General features: G+C 44.2%; 1 protein-coding gene across 2 annotated transcripts in view; it reads left to right on the forward strand.

The window, feature by feature from the left end:
* The first annotated feature begins 918 nt into the window (after positions 1-918).
* Positions 919-24,276, forward strand: part of grin2db (glutamate receptor, ionotropic, N-methyl D-aspartate 2D, b) — a 60,761-nt gene continuing 37,403 nt past the window's right edge. Inside the window, exons 1-6 of one of the 2 annotated variants that reach the window (XM_082552412.1) lie at positions 919-1,188; positions 16,718-17,057; positions 17,359-17,565; positions 18,563-18,829; positions 21,927-22,255; positions 23,417-23,531. In XM_082552412.1, coding sequence (XP_082408538.1) covers positions 16,770-17,057; positions 17,359-17,565; positions 18,563-18,829; positions 21,927-22,255; positions 23,417-23,531 — 1,206 coding nt within the window. In that variant the 5' untranslated portion in view covers positions 919-1,188; positions 16,718-16,769. The remainder of the gene's footprint in view (positions 1,189-16,717; positions 17,058-17,358; positions 17,566-18,562; positions 18,830-21,926; positions 22,256-23,416; positions 23,532-24,276) is intronic. The other variant, XM_082552413.1, reaches the window with a different exon arrangement.

The raw sequence follows: 24,276 nt of genomic DNA on the forward strand, positions 1-24,276 counted from the left end.
TAACTATTGATTAATGCTGATTTGACATTACACACAGATGAGGACAACACCACCTTCTACATTTAACAAATTAATTTTTGGGAGAGAGAGGACTGTAAATAAAAGAGGGAGTAATTTAGTTTATTATTTACCCCACTGTTTCATTTGCATTTCTCTTTGCAAACGGTTGTGAAAAGTTACTTTAATATAAATGTGTAATTTCAGCTCTCAGGCCTAACTCGGCTGCAGCGTTATGATCCTACTGCATGCGTCTTGATCCTCCGCAAGCCGCTCACACATGGTCGCTGACATGCTACTGTAGTAAATTTCTCATTCACATGCACGCTTGCGCACGCGCGCACACACATTTAAACACACACTCCATGCAATGCAAAGACGCACCAGGCAGGATGACACTCACATGTGGATCCACAAACGCTGGTGTGGCGCCTCCGTTTTGCTTGGAGAAGCAGAAAGAGGCGATAGGAGGCAGGAGGGAGGGGGAAAAAAAGGCAGGACGGCGAGGGAGGGATGCAGGGAGGCAGCCGGTGATGGATGGATGGAGGGAGGGAGAGAGGGAGGGGAAATGCGGAGGGACGCAAGGGAGGTGGCGATGGTGGTGGTGGGGCAATGAGAGGGCTGAGTGGTTCTAGTAAATATTTATATTGCATTATGATACGCGCGACAGTGAAAGAGGGAGACGGGGAAGGCAGAGAAAGGGGGGATATATAGAGCGTCCATCCCTTTATTAATTTTATTCCGTACCGCTAAGTTTAGCATTCAACACGTGTCGCCAGTGATGGAGAGAGGGAGGGAGGGGGGGAGAAATCGAGAGAGAAAGGGGGGAGAGAGAGAGGTTGACGGTTGCTAGGTGACGGGGCGCATATACTGAATTTTAACAAAAGATCGGGGAAAGAGGGAGAGCTGGAGAGGGAGAGAGAGAGAGGAGAGGAGAGAGGGAGGGAGAGGAAAAGAGAGAGATCGGAGAAATTGAATACATGTAGAACATATATATATTTAGATATATATTTTCACAGCGCGCGTGTCTGTGTGTGTGTGAGTGTGTGTGTGAGTGTGTGAGTGTGTGTGTGTGGCGGCGGCGGCGGCGGCGAGAGGGGGACACCCGCAAAACGGATACCTCAAAAAGGAAGGATGTGAAAAAGGATGGAGGGACCCAGGAAAAGAGGGGGGACAGGCTGCTGAAAAACAGTAAGTACATTTATTTTAATGATATTTGCAATGCGGAGGCATCTTTTCTTTTTCTTTTTTTTTCGCTGCTTCACTCCACGCACACAGACTCTGTGCTGCTGCTTAGATTAATTGCGGCTCGGGCAGTGAGAGGGTGCTACGCGTCATTGAGACGGGGATAGCGGGCTCGGGTGTCGGCATGTCGGGTGCGGACGCCGGTGATGGAGAGATGGAGAGATGGATGGAGATGTGGAAACGGCCGGCGCACCGGGGCTTTGACCCCTCTGTCATTGCTGCGCCTGAGAACTCACAAGCACCTTAACGCATATGTTCCTTACAGCAGATGGGATAGGTAGTCTAATGACACACACAGACACACACGCACACACAGTTTACCGGTAGTTCAATTAATCATATGGACTAAACCTTTAGGCTATGATTTTGTCTGCCAGGAAATTTCTGTGCATTATTAATAAAGACAGAGTTTGGGTTCCGTTTAAGTCTTCAAACACCGGCGCTGGCTGCAGTTTCCCCCTCACTTTGCTGCGGATGTATTAATTGAGGCGATCATATCTGTTGATGCTCATTTTGTCGGGCTGCGTGGTCAGTGTCAGTGCGTGCTTGTGTTTGTGTGTGAGTGAGCGCGTCTGCTCGCTCGTCTTGCACAGCTATAGCGCTAAGCCCGCAAGATTGCCGATCAGTTTTGCCTCTTGATCTATTTATATCCCGATACGCTGAATATTTGGGCGTATGGCAGCGCGCAGTTATCCCTCTGTTGCCACCGAGGAATCTTCCCCCAACAGGCTGACTTGCCTCAAACATTCTCAGACAGCTGGAACAGGCGGTTTTTTCCTCTCTCTCTGCTTTTTTTTCTTTCTTTGCCCAGCTGCGTAAAGGAGTATGTGAGAGATTTCACTCTGTATGTACATTTTCTGCACCTCTTTGGGTGCCCAAATAACTTTTGTTTTTGCCTTATGGTACTTTAATAGAGTGAATAACAGGCACAACCAACACCATCATCATCATCGGTCATTTTCTAGAAAAAAAAATAGGCCTTGGCCCAAAGAGACCACCAATGGAGAAGCTCATGCTGTTGACCTGTAAAACGGAGAGGCACAGTGTTGCTTCTATTACAGATTTGCTGCAGTGTTTGAGAGTGGCAATGCATTGTGAGGCCAACATTTATCCAGATGGAAATTGGAATTAATGTGTTTGTTTTCCCCTGTTTCTGTGGGGTGTTTGGTCTCCCCCCCCCCCCCCCCCCCCCGCGGCCCTCACCCCTTCACTCTCTCAGCTGAATTCTGTAGCTGATATCCATTTCAATCAGCTCTTTCACCCACAGGTGACGTGCTCGGTACAGTTTATCACTTTGCCTCACAAACCCTGTGAAATCTACGCACAGGCGTACTGCAGCAGTGTGCTGCCTGCACTGCTGCCCGTAAAGTGTTGCTTTCAGTGTCAGTAGAGCCCCCCTTCTCTGACGATCTGTCGTACAGTTGCCCAGAGAGAGCTGTACTGTACCAGCTGTGAGTAGGGGCAGGCAGGAGGGGAGGGGACGAGGATGAGAGAGACAGCAGGTGTGGAGGGGCAGAGAGAGGAAGACAAGGATGAGAGGTGTGAGGACAAGGGGGAGGGGGGTGGAGGAGGGATGTGAGCGGGAGAACTGGGCGAGAGATTGGGAAGGCAGGAAAACGAGGTGGAGAGTAAGAGAAGGAGTTGGTTGGAACTGAATCTCGGGGGGGGGGGGGGGGGGGTGTAGTTGGAAAAGCACATGAGAAGAGATGAGGAGAAGCAATAGAGTCAACATTTGTGTGCTTGTTTTCTTCAGCCCATGCTCTTCATCAATTTCATCTCATTGATTCTTTGACTCTGGCGCAGAAAACCTTCAAGCTTAGCTCAGTCCCTGCTTCGTTTGTCTCCCCCCAGTCCCCCGTTCCCTATCGCCTCCATCCTTTCCATCAAAACTCTCACCTCTGCAACCTGTAACTTCCGCTGCAAGGTTTCCTGTTCCTTTTCCCCCCTTCCTTCTGCCCGCCCTTATATCATTTGCTCAACGCAACGTTAGTGGATGGTTTCCTCAATTCTGCCGCCCACCCAAACCCCTCTCCCAGCGTCTGCACACGTGGCACCCAGTGTTCTTTTTAAGGTAAAGCTCGTTAGCACAGAACATCAATTAGTCTTTAACGAGATCAGAGGCCGCTGTTTTGGAGCGATTACTGTACTCTCCTCTCTCAGTCTTCTCCTTTGGACACTTCTTTGGGTTGTATTGATAAACGTGTTGCATATTCACTTTGGCCTGCAGCAGTGCAGCTCAGAATTTAATACATGTGGTTGGGAGTGGGCTGTGAGATGTCCTTTTTTGATGAATTATCTGACTGTCTTGTGCTATTTTCATTTGAAAACCCTTCGTTGGCTTACTCACAGCAATAAATAAATCAAACTCATTAAGGACAAATCTGTATTTTCCTACGATAACACCTCTGACTGGTGCTCATTAAACAAATCCATATAATTTCAGGAAAGAATGCCCTCCATTGAAATCAGCAGGGAACACAATTTATCAAACTGACTCTTCTCTACAGTTTAAATTGATCTAAAGTGTAAAATTGGATACTACAGTCGTCAAGCTTTTAATGCCTAAAATCACTTAAAACATTTTTTTTTATTAATGATACAGGTGTTTAGAAATTAAATGATGTTCTGTTATGGCTTAAAAAAGAAACTGCCACTCAACACAAGACTTACAACTAAAAGTAAATTTAATAAATCTGAATCTTTTCAGGAAGTGCCATTGTGAAATTCTGCATAGTTATAGCTGAGATAATAAATTAACTGCCTGCACAAAAAATAATAAGACATCTTAAAATTTCTATCATTTTAGACCTTTTAAAGCAAAAACACATTTTTAAAAAATCCAAAATGTTCTCGCTTCAGCTTGTCCAGTGTCTTTTCTTCCTTCATTGAAATTCTGGGTATTTAAAGACAGTAACACACGTCACACTGGACAGGGAAGTTTATAAATCATTAATGAAGGAGTCAGGCTTCATTAATGAAGCTACAAATAGGTACATTTAGTAGAGGATGCTTATTTATGGTTTTATTTCTAGCAAAATTTTTACATTTCCATTTAAAATCAGGAAAAAAGAGGAGTATAGTAGTAATTCTAATATATTCAAATTTAATCTGCGTCTGCTAATCAGATTTAACAAAACAACCTTTTTGGTAAAATCAGTGCAGGTACCTCAAATTTCTGCTGATTAGCTCCGTTACAGCTGCCAAGCTATCAGTGACAACTCAACCAATCTACTAGTAATTAGCTATACAAGTAACATTATGATGCACTTGATTGTGACAAGTGTGAGGAAAAAAACAAAAATCATCTGGTTAACCATGTTTTAGAGAGCGACGTCTCCCAGAATAAGGTATTTGGATAAACGTGTAAATGAATTAGTAGCTGTTGATGGAAGTGGTGCAAATATAGCTTTCAATATGATTTAAAATAACTGGAAAATCCAATACAGTAGTACAGTATCAAATCCTTTATGCTGATAGAGCTACATTTAGTAGAGTGACTTCAGAGGTGCATTCAAATACCTGGACTATATCACCTGTATAGTCACCTAACAAACAGATGGGAAGTAGAATCAAATGGACAGGTGGACAGGCTGGCTGACAGACACACTGATAAACAAAATCACACAGACACACACAAAACTGAGGGACATTTAGCGTGCACTCCTTGCACAGTGTTGTCTAACAGGTGTGTGCACACACTCAAGCAGGCATGCACACACACACAAACCTGAGCCAGAGCCCCGCGGCTTGTTTTGGGAATACAAGTCTGGAGGCAGAAAGCAGGCACACAGCTTCACATGGCTGCATGCAATACACAGGCACACAAACTCTCAAAAAGTACATTCAGGGAGAGACCCATGGGTATGCAGTCAGACACACACGCGCACACACACACCAAAGCATACCCCAGAAATACACACAAAAGGAATACTGGCACTCAAACAGACACAAACACACAGTTTTGGATGAGAGAGGACCTTGGCCACGAGATGCGCACATTTATACACTGTATATATACACTTGTGTGCACACTGCACTGAGACACATGCGCACACACTGACAGACACAAAGAGGAAAGGCAGGACGAAGAAAAGTAATGAAAGAAAATAAAGAGATGTGCAGGAATGTTTTGCGGAGCGCAGCGTTTTGCAGCAATGTGGTGCGATCCTTCATGGTGATGGATGGGGCAGGAAATGACAGCATAAGTGGTTATTAAAAAGAGGAAATGGGGGCATTTATAAAAAACTACGTTAGGCTGTGTCTGCAGTCCATGTCTCGAGTCATCCCGAGCTATTGTGTCATGCCTTCGGATCTGTGAGTCTTCCCCGAGCTGCATGCGGAGCGAGCTTTGTTAAAACTCAATGTCATTCTCCTTTCAAAGAACTCAGGAGCTGGCATTTATAGTAGACTTTGTACAGTGTGCGATTTACAAGGTGCAGGTCCCAGGTGCGAAGTCAAACTTGTTTTATTGTCTTATCACTTCATATAAAAATAGCTTTGCACTATTTTTATGTTAAGTTTGAATGTGAAATTCCTCCATAAACAGGTGCCAACCATACAGCTGCTGAAAATGCAAATATGTGTGTTTGCACCTGAGTGGAATTTGCACAGTGTGTTATCTACAGTACAACAAGGAGGGGAAGACAAGGAAGGAAGAGGGAATGTCAGCGCAGAGATGGAGAAAAGGCTCTGATGAAGATAGTTTGATGTTGCTGTGCTGTTTTAATGTGCCTCATCTCTGCATAAATAGCTCCAGCTTCTAAAACTGGCCTTGTGATTTGAGACAGTTCTACAGACTCTCTCCTGCTTTTTTTTTCGTTTTTTTGACACTGAAAAGAGTGAAATGTACAACGTGCACAGATGCTGTTAGCCTAACTCAGGATTACAATTAATTTGTTTTCATTTCAGGTTGCGATTTTTCATTATTCCTCCCGAATATTTTCTCACATCGAAGTCCTCTTTAGTCTATCTCTAAAGGTAATTAGGACCGAATGCCTTCTATTCAATTATGTAATTGCAATTTGAATCTGATGTGTCAAACGAGCCAATAAACCACCGTGTCCTTAAGCTACCCTTGTTCGGACTCATCAGGGCGATTGTTATTTGATCTGTCCTGTGGTGAACTGTGGCATATACTCTATAAAAGACTGCAGCTTTGGGAAAAGAGGGACACTTGTTCACACATTTTGCATGGAGCAGTATAGGAGACGGAAAGGAAATCAATTCTTGGCACTATATGCTCCATGTCATCTACACCCAAATATTAAGTCAGCTTTTTGCAGCTCCTATCATGAACTGTCCGGGGCAATGTCACTTTGTGAAGACTAGTTTTTGTGAGTATGTGTGTGGATCAGTGTTCACTGTTATGCTGTCGTTAGCTTTTAATTTGACTCAGTATCATCACTGACTCGACAAAGATGAATCATCAGTCATATGTTAGTCATGCCATAATGGTGGAAAAAGTGGGTAATGCGATTTTTATTAGAACCTTTCCACTCAGACCAGATGAATCACATTAAGACTAGTTTTTCTTTTTCTTGTGATAAAACACACTTTCACGTGAATGCTGTTTTAACACCTAGAGGGTGTTGAAGACACTCCCCAGTGGCAGTGGCCTCCTCCAGAAGGATAAAGTGCTCTGCCACAACACTAAGGGTCAGAGTTACTAAATTGGGCAACATAGCGCAATCCCCAAATAGCACTGATAGATGTGGTTAGCTTTACAGGTTATTCACAAATGTTGTCCTGTTTTCTAATCAGAGGTGCGGTCAATTAATTTCAATACCAAAAATAAGCTTTAACTATTGGTGCAATTAGGGTCATCCGCACAAACCTCTGAGTTCCCACCTTTTACACACAATCTTGTCACTGCGCTCTCTTTATAATACAGAGAGTGCTTCTTTTTGTATATCTGGCACTCAGAGTGGTCAGGATTGTTGTGAGGAACATGTTGAAGAGCCCAAGGCACTAACCCGAACTCCAAACTCTCCAAATACCCAATCTGATCAAGCATCAGTGGGATGTGCCATCTCTGGGTCCCATCTTTCAGTTGTGTTTTGCTGGCATGATAAAAACCTGCATGATATTGGCTGAAACTTTATTGTTGTGGGTTAATGGTGTTATTTATTTACATGTAAATTAGGCCCTGTCACACAGGTCTTGAGAGTCACACAGATCACTAGGAAAAAATGTATATTCCCTGACTGTTTGGTGAATAATTGCTGAAAGCTGATGGCAGTCACTGTGAAATCGATTGCTGAAGCCAAACGCCCAGTCGCTAGGTGAAACTGGTCAGAAAGAAGAATATGGTGCACCACAGAAAACATCACTGCGATCGCTTTGCTCACTTGCAGGTTGCTCGTACTTTGCAAAGTCCGAGCTGACTTCCAAGCTACTCATCGAGTGCTTGTGCAAAGTGAGACGTAAACTGCAAATGAAGACTATTTGCTTTCTAAGTCAACGTTGTGCCTTTTGAAACATGTCGGTTGCAGCAAAAGGGGTTGCCTTTCACTTTTGCAAGCTTTACCTGCACGGTGAGTGATTGCAGACAAGTCGCACTGTGCACATGATGGGCTGCTGTGGCAGAGACCAAAGCCACCACAGGGAGGTTTTTTCCTTCTTGGGGTTTTTTCTCCTCTAATAGCAAAAGCACAGCTGTCAGAAATTTTTGATATCTCATGACATGAACCGTTTTCTCACTGCTTATAATTGCATTCTGTAAACGATAATATGAAATCTGCTGAAAAAGCTGTGGCCATCTCAGCCCACTGAGCACATCTCTGATGAGATACCACAGCTTCATATGTCAGGATTTTAAAAAAATGGAGAAGACAGACATTTCATATTTGTTACTGTGAAGCAAACATCATAGCATTAGTGAACTCCAAGGGTGAAGAGAACACAGCGGGGCTCTGACATCCCCTTCACTAACCTCTCACCACCTCTTATTATTGAAAATCACCCTGAGTCCTGATTCAGGCTTCTGCGGTAGGTAGGCAGGTAACTTTTGCAGTTAGTGAGGTTTGGTTAATTGGTGATTCTAAACTGGTCATAGGTTTGAATGCGGGTGTGAATGGATGTGTGTCTCTCTGAGTTGCGACAGACCGGTGATCTGTCCAGGGTGTACCCTGCCTCTCGCCCAGTGGCAGCTAGGATAGGCTCCAGGCCCCCTGTGACCATGATAAGGATAAGCGGAAGAGAAGGGATAGATGGATGGATTCCGGTGTTGGGTTCAGAGGGGTTTGCGGTTACGTCGTAGGTTGCGGCATAGATTTCCCACTGAAGCTATAAATCAGACCCTGAAAACGTTTGCTGGTCTCGATCTTTATATTCTTCTCCCCTTGCTGGTTAGGGTTGCTCTGTCTGGGTCGGAGTACATTTCCTGATCCACCAATGTTCAGACGATAGGCTGACAGAAGTGTTGCTAACACCTTTGGTTATGAGCGTGGGTGGAGCCAGATGTGCTGTGAATGCAGCTCAGACCTGCATCCAATATTGTTACGCGGCTTCAAATTCATGCAGAAGGAATCCAGCTTGATTCAGCAACATTTGGCACCTTCCTTGGAATGAGACGAGCTTAATATTTCTCCCACTTTAAATTTTCCTAAACATTTGGACGCCTGTGTAAGTGTCACAGACGAGCTATACACAGTCACCCGTACGTGCAAACCTTGAGCACGCTCGCCTGCTTGTGCAACTGTGTGCGTTGGCACTTGCCTGTGTGTGACCTTGTACAAAGACACAATAGTTATCAGTGAAGGTTTCCCACACCGGTTTAATCTGTTTATCCCCAGAATAAGATTGTGAATCATTACTATGCAGAGCCAGGTGCTTTTTTCTGCTGTGAGTCTTGAGCAGCTTCCTAGTTTGTAGTTGTTAAAGAATGTTTCACCTTACAGGTCCTGAAGGGCTGCTGTGTCGGCTGCTTTTCATCTTGCTCTTTTAATTAGTGACTGATTTAGATCTGGCTAGGTGATCCCAGTGTCTGGCCAATCAATGAGGGAATTAATGGAAGCAAAGCAACAGTGTGGCTTTGCGACTACTGGTTCGAGTTAGAGTGGGAAAATAATCTGTTTAGCTTCAATCCTTAAAAACGTGGTATTTGTTCAATGCTTTAATGCGATGCCACTAAATGGCGAATATTCCGAGGCTTATGTCGACTGCCTCATCACGTATGCTGTGACTCCTTCATCCATTTTGTTCCTAATTTCAGTCTCAGTGCTTGTTAAAAACATCAATCAGTCAAGCATTTCATTCATGAATGTACAGTATGTTATGTAAATGCTCAGTATGAATGCATTTTTATTATTAGATGCATTGATAGTGCTCTAATATTGAAGCTATTTTCCCTAGACCGAAAGCCCTCGGAGTTTCTGGATGCAGGTTGTGCAGTGAGAATTTATTCCTTTTAAAAACAAACGTAATAAGATAATCCCCCAGGCTGTGCGTTGTAAGCACATCTTAAGAGATTTGAGGGGGGGGGGAGGAACTACAAAAACAATTTATATGTACATTAGAAGGAGTAAATTATATGATATCATAGTCAACCTGGGAAAAGAAGGGAGGGCCAGGCACCAGCACTGCAGTCCTTTGCTGCCTTTTGTGTTGGGAAAATGAAATACCTTTGCTCCTTTTACCAGCATTAGCACTGGACATATAAGCTATGTAGTCTCCCTACAAAACCATTTTTCATTCATTCAAGTAAAGCTAGTATAGGCCATTTAGACTTATTGAAATAATGCTTTGTAAGGTACAAATTCCAGCTGCAAGCTCCCCAGACGCTGGCCTTTCCACATGAAAGTTTATGACCTCGCTGGTATTTATGTCTGAAAACTCATGAGAGTAGTAGATCATTTGTTGCCGATGTTTACTGAATGGATGTGTTGGTTGTGAGTTTGAGGGAGGGAGAAGATAAAATAGAGAATAGAGAATATTTCTGTTCATCATTCATACACAAATTGATTTTGTTTATGCAGACTGTGCAGCTCAAAGCACTCTGTGTGTGAGCTTGAAATGCCCCGAGGATTAAATGAATGACGGGGTTGAAAGATAACACATACACACACACACACACACACAAGATAGTTGTGTTTTCATCACTTCTTAGGACATAGCACTGACTTATTTGCTGTACATGTACCCTTAACCTAAACCTAAGTACTACTTGGACAAAACATAATTCTTAAACTAAGGATTTATGTTAGGAGGACATGCTTTTTATCCCGAAAAGTGAGGCAGGATCTTCAAAATATGACCATGTAAACAGATTTATGTGCCTGTAGCTTGACTTATAAAACACACACACACACACACACACACACACACACACACACACACACACACACACACACACACACACACACACACACACACAAAACCAAAGAGAGAGAGGGGGAAAGCAAGAGAGTGTGGATAATTTAAGATGCCTAGGCTTTATTACAGAGAAAAATTAAAGGCCATGAATTTTATCAACTGATTTTTCCTCTCAGGTTACGTGAGTTCATTTTTTTCTGAGCATTACAGCAATTACCCGGCATGTGCAGGTTCATAATAAGCAAAATCAAAAGGCATTCTCCACTAAGGTAATTATACACTCTGTCCTGAATGGTGCGAGTTAGAAAGATGAGATGTGGATAATGTCAAATATTTCAATAATGATCATCCGTAATGGATGTGATTTTCCCGTCACTGCTTTGTGTGTCTGGTGTGCCAGAAACCACAGAGACATTTTCCTTTTTGTTAAAAAACGAGGTCAGTGAATTGTTAGTGCAACACTGAGGCAGGGTCCAAGGTCAGCTCCATCTCATTTCCATCAATCCATAGAGGGACGAGAAACAAGGAGTGTTCTCCCATTCAAGTAATGAAAGTTATCCCCTCAATGTACAGAAGTGGAGCCCAATTAATTGACACTGTCTCTTGGCAGGAGAGTTTAATCCGAAACGTAAAAAAAAAGAAGAAGAAAAAAGCCTGAATTAAAGGCAAGATCCTCTGAACCTCGGAGTGAGGTGCATTTTGTACGACCACATGGAAGCTTGAAATGTCAGAATAAAATGCCGTCTTGCTGTGAAGAAACATCAAAGTGAGATGTCAAGGTGACTGTTTCATTTTGTTCTTCCAAAGGGTTACGAAATATGAAAAGGACATGTGGAGACTACCTGCCAGAAACAAATGTTTGGCATGAAGAGCCAAGGGGAGATTTTGCTTTCCCATCTCACATAGTGCTGCAGCTTATATGAAATAATATCATATACAGTATATAAATTTGCATTTTGTGGGAAGACAAAGTAGAGCGGCGGCCTTGAGACTTAATATCGAAGAGTTTCTTTTTATTTGATAAAGAGGCAAACTCGATTTATTTTGCATCTTCTATATCACCTAACCTTAAATTTAAACAATCCATATGCAAAGCTGTCTCATAACAGAAGCAACATATTGTGATTTGTCTTTCCTCTTTGAGGACCTGCTGAGCTGATAGATGCCTGTGTGATTTTTTTTCCTTGAATGGCTTATGATAGTCACAGCTCTGCAAGTCCAAGCAGGGCAGCTGTGGCTGCAGCAAGCTTTACTACTGCTGTTTACAGCCATGCAGTAGAAACACACAGAGCACTGTACGCCCTACTGCTGCACGCTGAGCTTCTTGTCGATCACTCTGCACACTATGCATAATGGGAACAAGAGCCGCTCGCCTGCATGGTGGCTCTTCTACTCGACAGGGATCAAAGAGAAAGAGAGCGATAGGGACGGAGAGAAATGGGAGAGAGGAAGTAAGTGAGGGAGGGAGGGGAGGAAGCAGAGAGTGAAAGAAGCGCTGGACAAAGACGTGCGTGAAGGGAAAGAATGGGGAGCGATAGAGGAAAACAGAGGGAAAGGAGAGAGGGCAGGAGAGTCGGTTACAGTGGCATGCTGCAGAGTGAGGTGGTAGAGAGACTGAATGAATGAATGAATGAATGAATGAATGAATGAATGAATGAGAGGATGAATGAACGAGTAAAACACCAAAAAATCCAAACGTGACTTAGTGAGACAGACTGAGTGAGGGAATGTGTGTGTGTGTGTGTTAAGTGAGAGTGCATGAGTGAGTGGATGAACAAGTGCAGCAGGACAGAGAGGGAGGGGGGAAGGGAAAGAGAGAGAGAGAGAGGGTGCGATATTGGGAAGGGGGGAAAGAGAGGGAGAGAGGATCTGTTCCGTCAGAGAGGACACACTCCAGTGGCTGTGATTGAAGTATGGGCCAATTAACACGAGGAGCATTGAGCTCCAGCTGCACTCTTCTCTTCATTCCTCCGCTCCCACACACTGCCATATTATCCCCCACAACACACACACACATTGATACACTCACATATATGCACACTATGGACACCACACTGTGCTGGCACTTTATCTTATCTTTTAGTACAGTAGAGCTATGTACCAAAGAAAATTATTGAGGCTACACATGGCCGTTTTCTCAAGTACACTGTCGGGCTTAAATGTGGACAAATGAAAAAAAAGGAGATGAATTGAATCTTCATCTTCATGAATGTGTGTTTCTTAACCTAGGCACTTAGAGCGAGAAGCTGCAATCTCTTCTAATAGAGTATAGCACAGTATTTATTAGATTGCATATATTTCAGATATGTTTTCTTGTGTGTGTTGGCTGTGGAAAATGGCCTAAGCTGATTCAGTGCAGCTCGTGCCACAGGCAGCTGAGAGCAGGTCCATTACTCTGCGTGACAGCAAGGAATGAGCAGCAGAGCCTCATTGTGGGCTAAACACAACGCTGAACACCGCACTTCCGCAACTCCACACTGCACAAACTCCAGACTACTCAAACTCCCATCCCCGCTCACGTTTCCCAGCAGATCCGATGCAGCGCGCGGTCTGGCACGCTGCCTCCATTGGAGTTCAGTGTGAAAGGGGCTCAGAGAAGTGTGGATGCCAGCAACTGACATCTACCCAAGAGCTCCCCACCTCTCTCAGGACGTGCTCTTCTACAGTCACCGCAGGCGTTCGAGCATACAGGAGAAGGGGGAGTAGGTGATCTTAAACATTGTGATTGTTTCCCTACCATCGCACTGACACCAAGAATCAATTTCATTTTTGTGTTCAGAGGCTATACAAGTTTTTTGGTCCCTTTAGCTTTGGCAGGAGTAATATAGGCTTCGCTGTTCTCCTTTATAGAAGGATGTACTGTACCTTCAAAGCTGATTTGCCTTCCGCTGCACAAAGCTGCAAACCTATTTTGATATTTCACAGACCAGGGAGAGAGTTTTCGCATAAGCTGCACATACACTCGCCATTAATTCCTATAAGTAATGATTTGAAATGGCAGCAAGCGCATTATGCAGAGTAAATCAAATGTTTAAGCAGAAATATGATAAGATGTGTTTTGATTGTGAAGTACTGGCTGGCAATTTTGGAAGAGAAAGACGAGACTGGCTTGCCTGTGTGAATGTTTTCTCTCTCATCTTCTTGATTAGCTGTCTCTGTCGGCCTAAGAATATGCTCTGCTCTTAAGTACCCGGTAAATATTCCTGAAGGTGTTTTTAGTTTGCTTCTAAGAGTCACTGGCATGTACGCTGGCTGTCTATGGTGCTGTAAATGCCACTTTCTTTGTTTAAAAAGACAAACTAAACAGCCTCAGCAGAAAAAAATTATAATAATTAAACTGTAGCTACAGTAAGCGGCTTATTACAAGATTGATTGACAAACGGAGAGATCAACACTGCACAGTGCACATAGTTTTAATGGAGCCGCTGATGTAATGATTTAGAGAGCTTATAATGATTGAGGGGCCGTGATGAATTTAAAGTTGTGGTTAGGTAAAAAAATAAAAAATAAAAAAAATCAAAGGAAGCACTTTTCCATAAATTCAGATTTTCCGTTACATATTTATTGCATCTGCAGATGACAGACAAGGTCCAGGCAGTTCACCTAATAACGCACACGTGTTTAAGAAACGACTCTACAATAATAGATAACTTGCCTTTAATGACTTTCAGTAAGAAACAGAAATCTATACACCTTTTGATTAAGTGATCCCACGTAAAGCAATCCCTGGATTGTGGGCAGCCTCTTGCCAAGTACATTTGGAGTATCCAGCGCTTGTCTGGAGGAAGCTCCAGGGGACTGAAGAGGATGGTTTTTAAAATTAGGGGGGGGCATACTAAAATGGAAGAGAATAAAAAGCATTTTAACTAAAGATTAATTTACGTTAGAAAATCAAATGGAACTGTAATCTCTCACTCGTTCTCTCCCACTCCTTCTCATTCCTCGCGTGTGTGTTAAATGTAAGCCTGCTTTTTTTATTCAGTCTGCAAAATTTCACAGATCATAGGAAAATAATGAACTTATAGTAAGATATATTTAAATGAGGATTTATTTATAATGAACTTTATTGAAGCACGCCCCAGTGAGATGTTGCAATTTGCACTTTTGATAACGGGCAGAGTGTGCTGTAAGAAATGTGGATGCTGAATGTAGTAATGCGCTGTTCGCGCTTCCAGCGAGGCTCACCGAAGGTGGAATAGCACACACTGGTTGTGCAGTGCAACGTAAACACCTCGTGAGACTGAAATACGGTGACAGCCCTAACAGTTATTGGCTGTGAGCTCGGCACCGTAGAATACATCTTCTCCAAATGAAATGATGTACTGTATTCCTGCAGTTCCATCTCTGGCGTTCTCATTTTCTACCTTTCTGCCCGTCTCCGTATGTCCTTTCCTACCGCAGCTTCCTTACATCAAAAAACACAGAAACCAAACCAAAAAAAGAGGAAAAAAACCCAACAAAGCCCTGTTTTCCTACCTCTCCTCTTCATTATTAGCTCCTCCTTTTCCCTTTCTTCTACTAACAAGTTTGTCTCCCCCTATCTCTCCACATCTCCATCTCTTTTTCTCACCCATTTCTATCAGCCTCCCTTATTCACCCTCTCATCCCACTCTCGCTCTCTCTCATTCTTCCTTTTTCTCTCTACTTCCCCACCACACACACCCTGTCACTCAAAACAGAAGGTTTGGCAGTACATTTGCCTAGGCCAGACACGTATACACATCCCAGTGATCAATATTTCTTTTCCTGCTACTCTCCCCTGTCATATTTTACACCACCTCCAACCTCCCCACCCACCTTCGCCCTCCCCTCTCCCCCGCCACCGTGTGGCCTGCTCCTCCACACAGTCTCTCGCTCAGTACATCCTAAGTCATATGCTCCGAATATTTACAGTACTTTTCATTCCTATTCATTGCACAGCTCTCTCTTGTGGCTGCTCCCTATCTTGCATTCCTCCGGTCCTTCTTTTTCTTCACTGCTGTCTTTTTTTATCCAAAAGACTGATCAGGGTCAAAGAATCGGCAGACTGTGACAAAGAGAGGCGAGTCGGATGAAGACAGAGCAAACAACATAGAGGGGAGGATAGGCCAAACAGAGGCACAGAGAGTTACTGTAGAGAGAAGATTATGTCAGAAGGCCCCTGCTAATCAATGCAACTGTGCCTGGTACCTGAAGCCATGAAAAACTGGGAGAAGAGACGGGAATGTAAAAACGGCAGAGCACAAGAGAGTGGGCTGAAAGTGAGGAGGACGTGGGGAAAGGGATGGAGGAGGGAGGGAAGGAGGGCAGCTGGCACCAGGAGCAAATTGAAAATGATTTGCTGTGTTTTTTCTCTTTTTTTTAGTGAGAGTGTGCGTGTGTGCACATATTAACCCTGCTATCTCCCAGGTAGTCATTATCTTTCTGTGTGGCTGTTTGCGTGGATGTGAGCGCGTACAGCCATGCATACTGCATTAACCCTCATATCTCTCTATCATTAAGGTGCTCTACAGGCGCAGTGCTGCTATGAATTTATCTCAGGAATGTTTGTGTGGCTTCAAACGCTTGCATGCTTGTGTATGCGCGTGGACGCGGTTGCGCGTGAGGGCGAGTGTGTTTACAGTTATCTTAATTGTTGTTATCATTCATGCAGCACAATAACCACCTCCGCCCCAATCTTTGTCTCTGTCTGCTATTAACTCTCTCTCCCTCTCACCCACCTTTTCTCTAACGGCCAGTTTCTATTTTTCCTCTTATTGTTCCTCCTCAGCCTGCAGCCTAAATAGCACCCATTTCATCTTCTCTCTGTCTTCCTTTCTTCTCCGTCCTTCATTGTTTTGTTTTTTTTTCTTATCCTGCATCTTTCGTCCAGTATTTTCTTCAACCAAGACTAACTTTCATTACCTCATGATTGGATTCAGAATTTGTTTCCCAGTTGACTGTATGAAGTCTCTGATCACTTTCTCTCTCTTTTTCTCCCCCGTTCTTTCTTCTACAACTCTTACTTAGTGTGTCCTTCTTACCCTCTTCTTTTCTTCAGTTTTTCTTTATTCTCTAATTTGATTTGATGTCCTCTGTATTGGACATGATAGAAAAGTCTAACTTAATGTCTTCGCTCTTGCTTTTTTCCTTCTTCTTCACCTCCCTTTTTTTTTCTTCTCCTTGCTGTCTCTCTTTCTTTCAGGCACCCTCTCTTAGTGCGATATATATCTGCCTCCCCCCCTCGGCAGGTTGCCATGGTCGCCATACCTACTCTCTCTCTCCTATTGGTCCTGGCAGAGTGGGCAGGTCTGGTGGACGCCTCCCCCCACCTCCTGCTCCGGCCGAGTCCGCGGGAGCGTGATGCAGGGGCCATGATGAACTTCAACATCGCCGTGATCCACGCCGGTGCGACAGTGCAGGCGGAGGCGGCGGTGGCGGGGCCTGGGGGAAGGGTGCTCTATCCCGGCTTTGGCCGGGTCTACGGCTCCCTGGGGGAGAGCGTGGTCACCCAGTGGGGCTCTGCTAACGTCATCTGGCTACAGGTTAGACACTGTCTCCTCTATCTAGTGCTTGTTCAGCTTTACTTGAAGGAGGGGAATAACAATGACGATCCATTATTCATAATCACTCATTATTTTAGCTGAATAGGCAGCACATTGCTGCTGTGTGTATAGGCCCTGCTGAATGAGCAGGGAGCTCTGCTCCTTGACCACAACTTGTATGAGGAGCCAGACATGCCATGAATACTACAGACACCTTCTTTGTGACTAAGGCAAAGTCAAGACACACTGACCCACTCTCTTTTTCTCTCTGTCTGTCTTCGTTCCTCCCTTCATCTTGCAGGTGAATGACAGTAGTCCTAAGACAGTACTGTCCCAGCTGTGTGAGCTGCTGGCGGCGCGGCCCCTGCAGGGTCTGGTTTATGAAGAGGAGAGGCCCCCTCGCACAGCTTGGGGACCTTTGGCCCCCATGCTGGAGTTTGTCTCTGCACAAACAGGACTGCCCATAGTGGCTGTAGGAGGGGGAGCGGGGCTGGGGAGGATGCCACAGGTAGGAGGAGGGAGGTTGTAATTGGGGTAGGTGAGGAGGTGTTTGCGACTTGAGTGTGTGTGAGATGAAGTTAGGAGAGAATTAAAAAATATATATATATATATGTATGTATACAAGAGGCCAGTGTCCCAGATTGTGTAGCTGCAATTGTGAGAAAAAGCAGGTAAAACAATCTTAGTATGATGTGTCGCACACTGAAGCATCTCGGATTGACGGGATTTTTAATGGACTATAAAGGGAAAACTGCTATCCCCATAACAACAATGTCACAACTTTGCACATCCTGTTTGTGAAGAAAAGGTGCCAGGGAAGTGCCTGCGGGATGGAGGGCAAGCTGAAGGTCAGGGTCACTGATCTGCAGAAACTTTACAGTGTTTGATCTGTAAATGGCACCAACTGGGGCTATTGCTATGCCTGTGATGTTTTGGGAAGGGAAGCAGTGAGTAGACACGAGTGTGTATGTCAGTGAGTAAGGATGTGTCTGCAGACTGTACATTTTTTTTGAATTACATGATTGTGTATGCATCAGAGAAAACTAGTGCCAAATTTCATCACCAAACAAGGGGGGGAAGAAATAAAAAGCAGTGCATTTGTGCTTACAAATAACTGTTTTAACCATTTACTCTTGAGGAATTAAATTGTAGCACTTTGATGAACTTCCTTTGAAGCTGTACCCTCGCCTAATCCTCATTCCCTCCCACCTCCTGCACAGACTTTTTAGAAACACTCCCTTCTGGATGTCATAGGAGAATTCGTGCAACAATCCAAGCTGTTTTAGCCCTGCGGCGGAGCGATTGCTGCTGCTCTGTAACAACTACAAGCCCCGTGATGCCTCGATGTTGTGCATAAAGATGGAGCAGTCCAGGGCATTGTAGTTCTTTTTAGTGAAAATGTTGTTTGTTAGTTACTCATGCTAGTGCAGCTACAGTTTAGACACAGAGGGGGAATTTTAAAGTGAGATTTTTAACCACATCTGCCACTATCTTCCCCAAATTAGGAATCAGGTTCCGTCTTTCTCCAGTTCAGCTCCTCTACCGCACTCCAATTAGAAGTCATCTTTGAGGTGTTGGAGGAGTACGACTGGACCTCCTTTTCCGTGGTGTCCACGCGCCACCACGGCTACCGGGATTTCCTGTCTGTGGTGGAGGGCCTAACGGACGGCTCGTTCATCGGATGGGAGAAGAAGAGCGTGGTGATCCTGAACGTGACCGACGACCCTGGGGGGGCACGCACACGCAGGCTGCTGAAGGAGAACGAGGCGCAGGTGAGACAGGGGGGAGGGAGGAGGGAGAGGGGGAGGAAAGGGGAGGAAGTGCTGCAACTATCATTGGGGGCCCCCCTTTCTGACAGGTGGCTTCCCAGCTTTTTCCTTCCTTCTTCATCTCTCCCTCTGTCCCTTCACGTCTCTCTCTCCCCTCTCTCCTCTATCCCTCTGTTCTTCTCTTCCCCTCCCGTCTTGCCAAAGCATAAAGAGTTCATCGGTACAACGAAAAACCACGAGTCGGTCTGACTTTGCCGACTGGCTTTTGTGTGGCATTGTATGTTCTGTGGTGATGCGGAGCGCTGAAGAAATCCAGCACTTATCATACAGTTTTCACCCGTTTTCCTTTTAAGAAGCTTTAAGGTTAAAAAAGTTGCCAAATGTCTTATGTCGTGTTCTTTTTTTTTTGGTGTTTTCGGCCTGTCATACTCGTTACTGTATGAATAGAAACTGGATTGTAAAAAAAAAAAAAAGATAAACAGGACTGTTCATCGTCTTAAAAAAACAATATTTAGCCGCACAGAATGAGTTTGTAATGAGCGATCAGTTAGTGCGCAGCTGCTTGTTGGAAGAAAATGACCGTAACCGATTTTCTTTTTTTCCTTTTTCTAATTCATAATTCATCCATTAACAAGCTGATGCTACACAATTGCTTCCCATTATGTAACTCTCACTCTCTTTATTTTGGCTTAAACTTAAACTGGCTTTAACTTAAAATATCCAAATATTACAAGAAAATCAATCAATTCTAAAGCTTATGCTTCAAATTTTCTTTGACTTATTAATCTCGACCAGTATGATTTGTGGTTTTGCTTTGTACTTCTGACACGTTTCATTCCTTTGTACTGTATGCTTGCCCCTTCTTACCTTCTTTCATACATCCACTTTCATCACACTGTCTTTCACTCACATTTTTTTATACCACCAACCTCTCTTAAGCCCCCTTTTAACCCCCATGATCCTCCTGTTCAGATTTGTTACTAATGTCCGTGTTCTTATGCCTACCCCACCTCCCCTTCAAAGCTCCCTTTCTCCCTCTCTGCCTCCCCTCCTGTGCTTCTTTGCCTGGAGACAAGCTCAGTCTCCTCTGCCGCTTTGCTTTTCACCTCCATCTCTGTATGGCTACCACTCATTCAGTCGCACATCCCTCCTGCTGCACGTCTTCCTGGCCACAGACTCTGCTTACCGTTGGCTCGGTTTAGTCTGGGTCTCAATGTCATCGCTAATGTCCCAGAATGGCTACTGCAGCTCTGCGTGTGTGTGTGTGCGCGTGTGCATTTGTGTCTGTAAGTGTGTGCATGTGTATTGGATTCCTTAGGCTCCACTCAGCTGGTGTCACTGTTAATCTAACATACCGCCTGCGGCGAGTTGCCTATACGGAGAGCTTGCTTTTTAACCTTGCTTTTCATGACAGCTCCCTTGTTTTAGCTTTTCTCTATTGCTAATAAATGCTCGTGATTGGCTAGTGATGTATGTGTTTGCATTGCGTGCTCTCTTCTCTCTCTCTCTCTCTCTCTCTTTCTCTGCGCTACATTTATGATAATGTCTTCCACATTGTAGATGGCCCCTTGCAGGTCTGGGTCAATTTCAGCTCGGCTCTCTCGCTGTCTTTCATTTGTCCCATTCCTCTTCCAGCTTCTGCTTTGTCAGTGTTTCTTCTGCTCCTTCTGTCTTCATCTCGCTCTTTTTGTCTGTTTTGTGTTTCTCATCCTCATTTCCTATCTTTAGATATTGTGTGTCTTTTTTTAACAGCTGATTTCATCCTTCCTTCTCAATTAAGTCTCCCAATCTCTGTCTTCCACCCTCTGTCTCCCTCCTCCTCCTCCTCCTCTGTCACTCTCATTCCCTGGCTAATTCACTGGAGGTTTATTGGCATACGGGCAGGATTGTTTTGCCAAGCCATTACAGTTCAAAATTCAATGAAGGCGCAATTCTCAAAATGTGCTTTCAGTCTGTTTCCCTGACACCCCCTCCTATTGCATGAAAGAGTTGTCTTTCTCTTTTTTGCCCTTCAATTCTGCTTTGTCTCTTTTTTTCAAGCTGTAGTTTTATTTTTGGTTTCCTCATTTATTCTAAACACTTCACTTCTTTTTTGGTATTTGCCCTCACCTTCTTTCTCTGACTTCCTGCTTCCAGATGCTACTTCCTCTCTCCACTTCCTTCTCTCTCCAGTTTCCCAGTAACCCCTTAAAAACCCTGTCAATTTCAACCCTCCTTACCTCAGCATTTGCAGCAGGGCGCTCATCCCATGTTACTTCTGTCTAGCTTTAATATTTTTTTCTCTCTTTCTTCCCAGCCCCACTCAATCATCCAAACCCTTCTTTCACAAACATCTCTTATCTCTCCAGGCACTGATTTCACCAAAATATCATCCTTTGCTTTTCTTCTCTAACCCTCCTTCCCCCCTTTTTGATCTCCAAGGACTGACTATTCTCTGACTATCCTCCTCATCCGCTCACTTTGCCCTGGTTGTCTCCCGTTGTCTTTCTCTATCCTGTTTTTTAATAACATGTCAGAGCTTAACCTCTTCCCCCTTGTTTTCCCTCAGGTGTGTTTGGACTTTAACCGCCACCCCTCCTCCTCCTCCTCTTCTAGATCCCCACCTCTTCCTTGCCGCTTCTCTGCTCCACCGCTTAGAGTTGTTTGATTTTTTTTCCTTTCCTTGTTTTACTTCTGTTTTTATTAACCATAAATGTAACTTGTTTCATTAGGCCTAAGCTCATCAAGCACTGACCTTTACTGCTACGCACCTCTTAGCACACATCACATGCTGCCCTGCAGTCTTCCCTCTTTTTAGAGCGCCTGCATCCCTCTTGAAGTCTAACACCCGACTTCCATGCACCTTATCACATCAGCTTACAGCTATCACTCCTCTTACCTCATCCAGCATCCTTGTTATTTGCTGATATGGCCTTTTTATCAAACCTCCTCCCCTCCCATTCAGGTACACCTCTTCTCCGGCTCTATCTTTCTCCCCTTACTTCTCCCACCCTCTGTCTCTCTCCACGTCTCCCCTTTCCCCTCCTTATCTCACTAGTGTGTATGTGTGTGTGTGTCTCCCCTCGTCCCTGTTCCCTCCTGCCTTCCTGCTGTCCTCCAGGTACGTTTGCTGTACTGCTCCCAGGAGGAGGCTGAGCTGGTTTTCCGAGCTGCCTGGGCCGCAGGTCAAGCCGGAGCCTCGCACATGTGGTTTGCTGTGGGACCAGCCCTCTCCGGTTTGGGCATGGAAAACCTGCCCCGGGCTTTATTTGCTGTACGGCCTCAGGGCTGGAGGGACGAGCCCCGCCGAAGGATCGCTCGCGGTGTGTCGGTGCTGACTCATGGGGCAGTGGCAATGCGAAAGGAATACGGAACCACGGGCGGGCCAAACTTTGTCACCAACTGCATGACGGATGCCAATCAGACCCAGAGGCTGCGAGGCAGGATGAGGTGAGAGAGATATCGGGGAAAGAGTGAAGCTCTAGAGAAATGAGGAGGGAAGGAGGAGAAATATTAGGTTGGAGGGTAAAACACAGCTGGCAAGCTCCAGACAAAATCTTTGAAATAGGAAGGAACAGAAATAGAGATGGAACATGGTTTAGTCTATGAAAGGAGGTCTGGTTCTTCGCCAGAATGAGCTGGAAGATATATGGGTGGAGCTGGTAAATTCAGTGTCAGAGAGCAGGCACAAAAGGGATATCTGAATTTGGAGCTGGCTATCATCCATGCAAAATAGATGTTGTTGGTGCGTGTAGTTGTGAGTTGGCGAAATTACCACAGCATCTGTAGCAAGCAGACCATGTCTCATGTATATTAATGAACTAGCTTTAATATATTCCTTGTAGGCTGTACAAACGCACAAGCAGCACACTCTTAACAGGTATCTCAGGTGGCTGTGGTTACCCCGGTTCATATATAACACCAGTCATTCTCACTCTATGTGCACATTGAACACAATATTGTATGGAGAGAGTACTCTAAGTAGTTTTCAAACATGAAATTGATTAGTTTATTTGCTGTAATTTTTTTGTAAATGATCCTCAGCACAAACGGTGAGGCAATTATTGGGAAATGATTAATGGATTCTCCTCTGTTTGTTTATAAATTATGTCTAGGAACAGAGCAGAAAGATGTTTTCGTTTCTATTTTTTTTGCACTGCTACCTGCTGTTCACTGTCTGCAACTACAAGCTGCTGTTCCATATGAAGCTTTCTGTCATGCATTACAGAAAAAAAAAAGAAAAGCTCTCATATTTTGTGTTTTGAAGCCAGCAAGATGACATAAGGAGACAATTAGAAAGCCTGTCCTGCGTGATTACCAGACAAACTATAGAGCCCGCAGCCGATGCCGAGAGCAGCAGTTGTTTGACTTCAAAGATCCTGACAATTCTGTGTGTCTGATCATTCGTCTGTACATTTGATTAACAGACAAGCCCTGACTGTCACCACAGAGGATCTGTGATTTAGTTTCAAGTGAGAGCAGGGCAGGCATTCTGTTGCATCAAACACAAGTGACGTTTCTTTTCTCCTCATATCTTTAAGATGAATGTTAATTCATTCGCTGATATTATGCGCTTTCTGTCCTCTCCCCTTCTGCCGCTCTTCAATGCAGATATTTCAGCAACATCACGCTTGGTGGTCGAGATTACTCTTTTAATAGTGACGGTTACCTGGCCAACCCCTTCCTGGACGTCATCTCGTGGACACCTGGACGTGGATGGGAAGATGTAAGGACATGACATAACTTCTTTGAATCTTTTATTTGCAGATTTATTGAGGTGTAAAAGGATAATTAGTTTTTTGTTGACAGTCTTGAGACTACAAGTAGGGAACAAAACAAAAGCTCTTAGCTGCTGACCCCCAGAGCAACCTTTTTTTGCTGATTTGAGCAAAATGAATAATATCTCTACAGTATGCGAGCAAGTAGAAGAGATTCACGTTCGAGTAATAGGCACATAAACTTGACAGTGAAGATATGCAGGTCACAAAGGTGCATGCTCATGTGAAGTTCAGGATTTCGCTGTTGGTGCCTCAGGAGAGAGAAGCTGTGCTGCTGCTGCTGACCATCTGACTGCGCTTTGTGAATGTGCACACTTGCTGTACTCTGCCTGTTTGGTTAATGCTGCTTATTCAGTTCATTTCATGGTTACAGTGCATTCACGTAATACCACAAACAAGATTGCACACACACACACACGCACAAACGGACACACTTATTACTCTGTAATGATCGGAGCATTGACAAACATCTAATCATCCTCAAGTTTGATGATTATAATTTTTTGAATTCACCTATTAAGCAAAACATGCACGCTCTCCAGCTTCTAAAATGAAATTTCCTGCTTTTTTATATATATATATCACTTTAAACTGAACATTTCTCATGTTTTTTTGTTTGGTTTTCTTTGGTTTGACCAATAAGCAACAATGGCCTCCCCCCATGACCACAGGGAGGCCATATTATTTGATAAT

Source organism: Aulonocara stuartgranti (assembly GCF_965226115.1).
Source record: "Aulonocara stuartgranti genome assembly, chromosome: 11".
NCBI lineage: Eukaryota > Metazoa > Chordata > Actinopteri > Cichliformes > Cichlidae > Aulonocara > Aulonocara stuartgranti.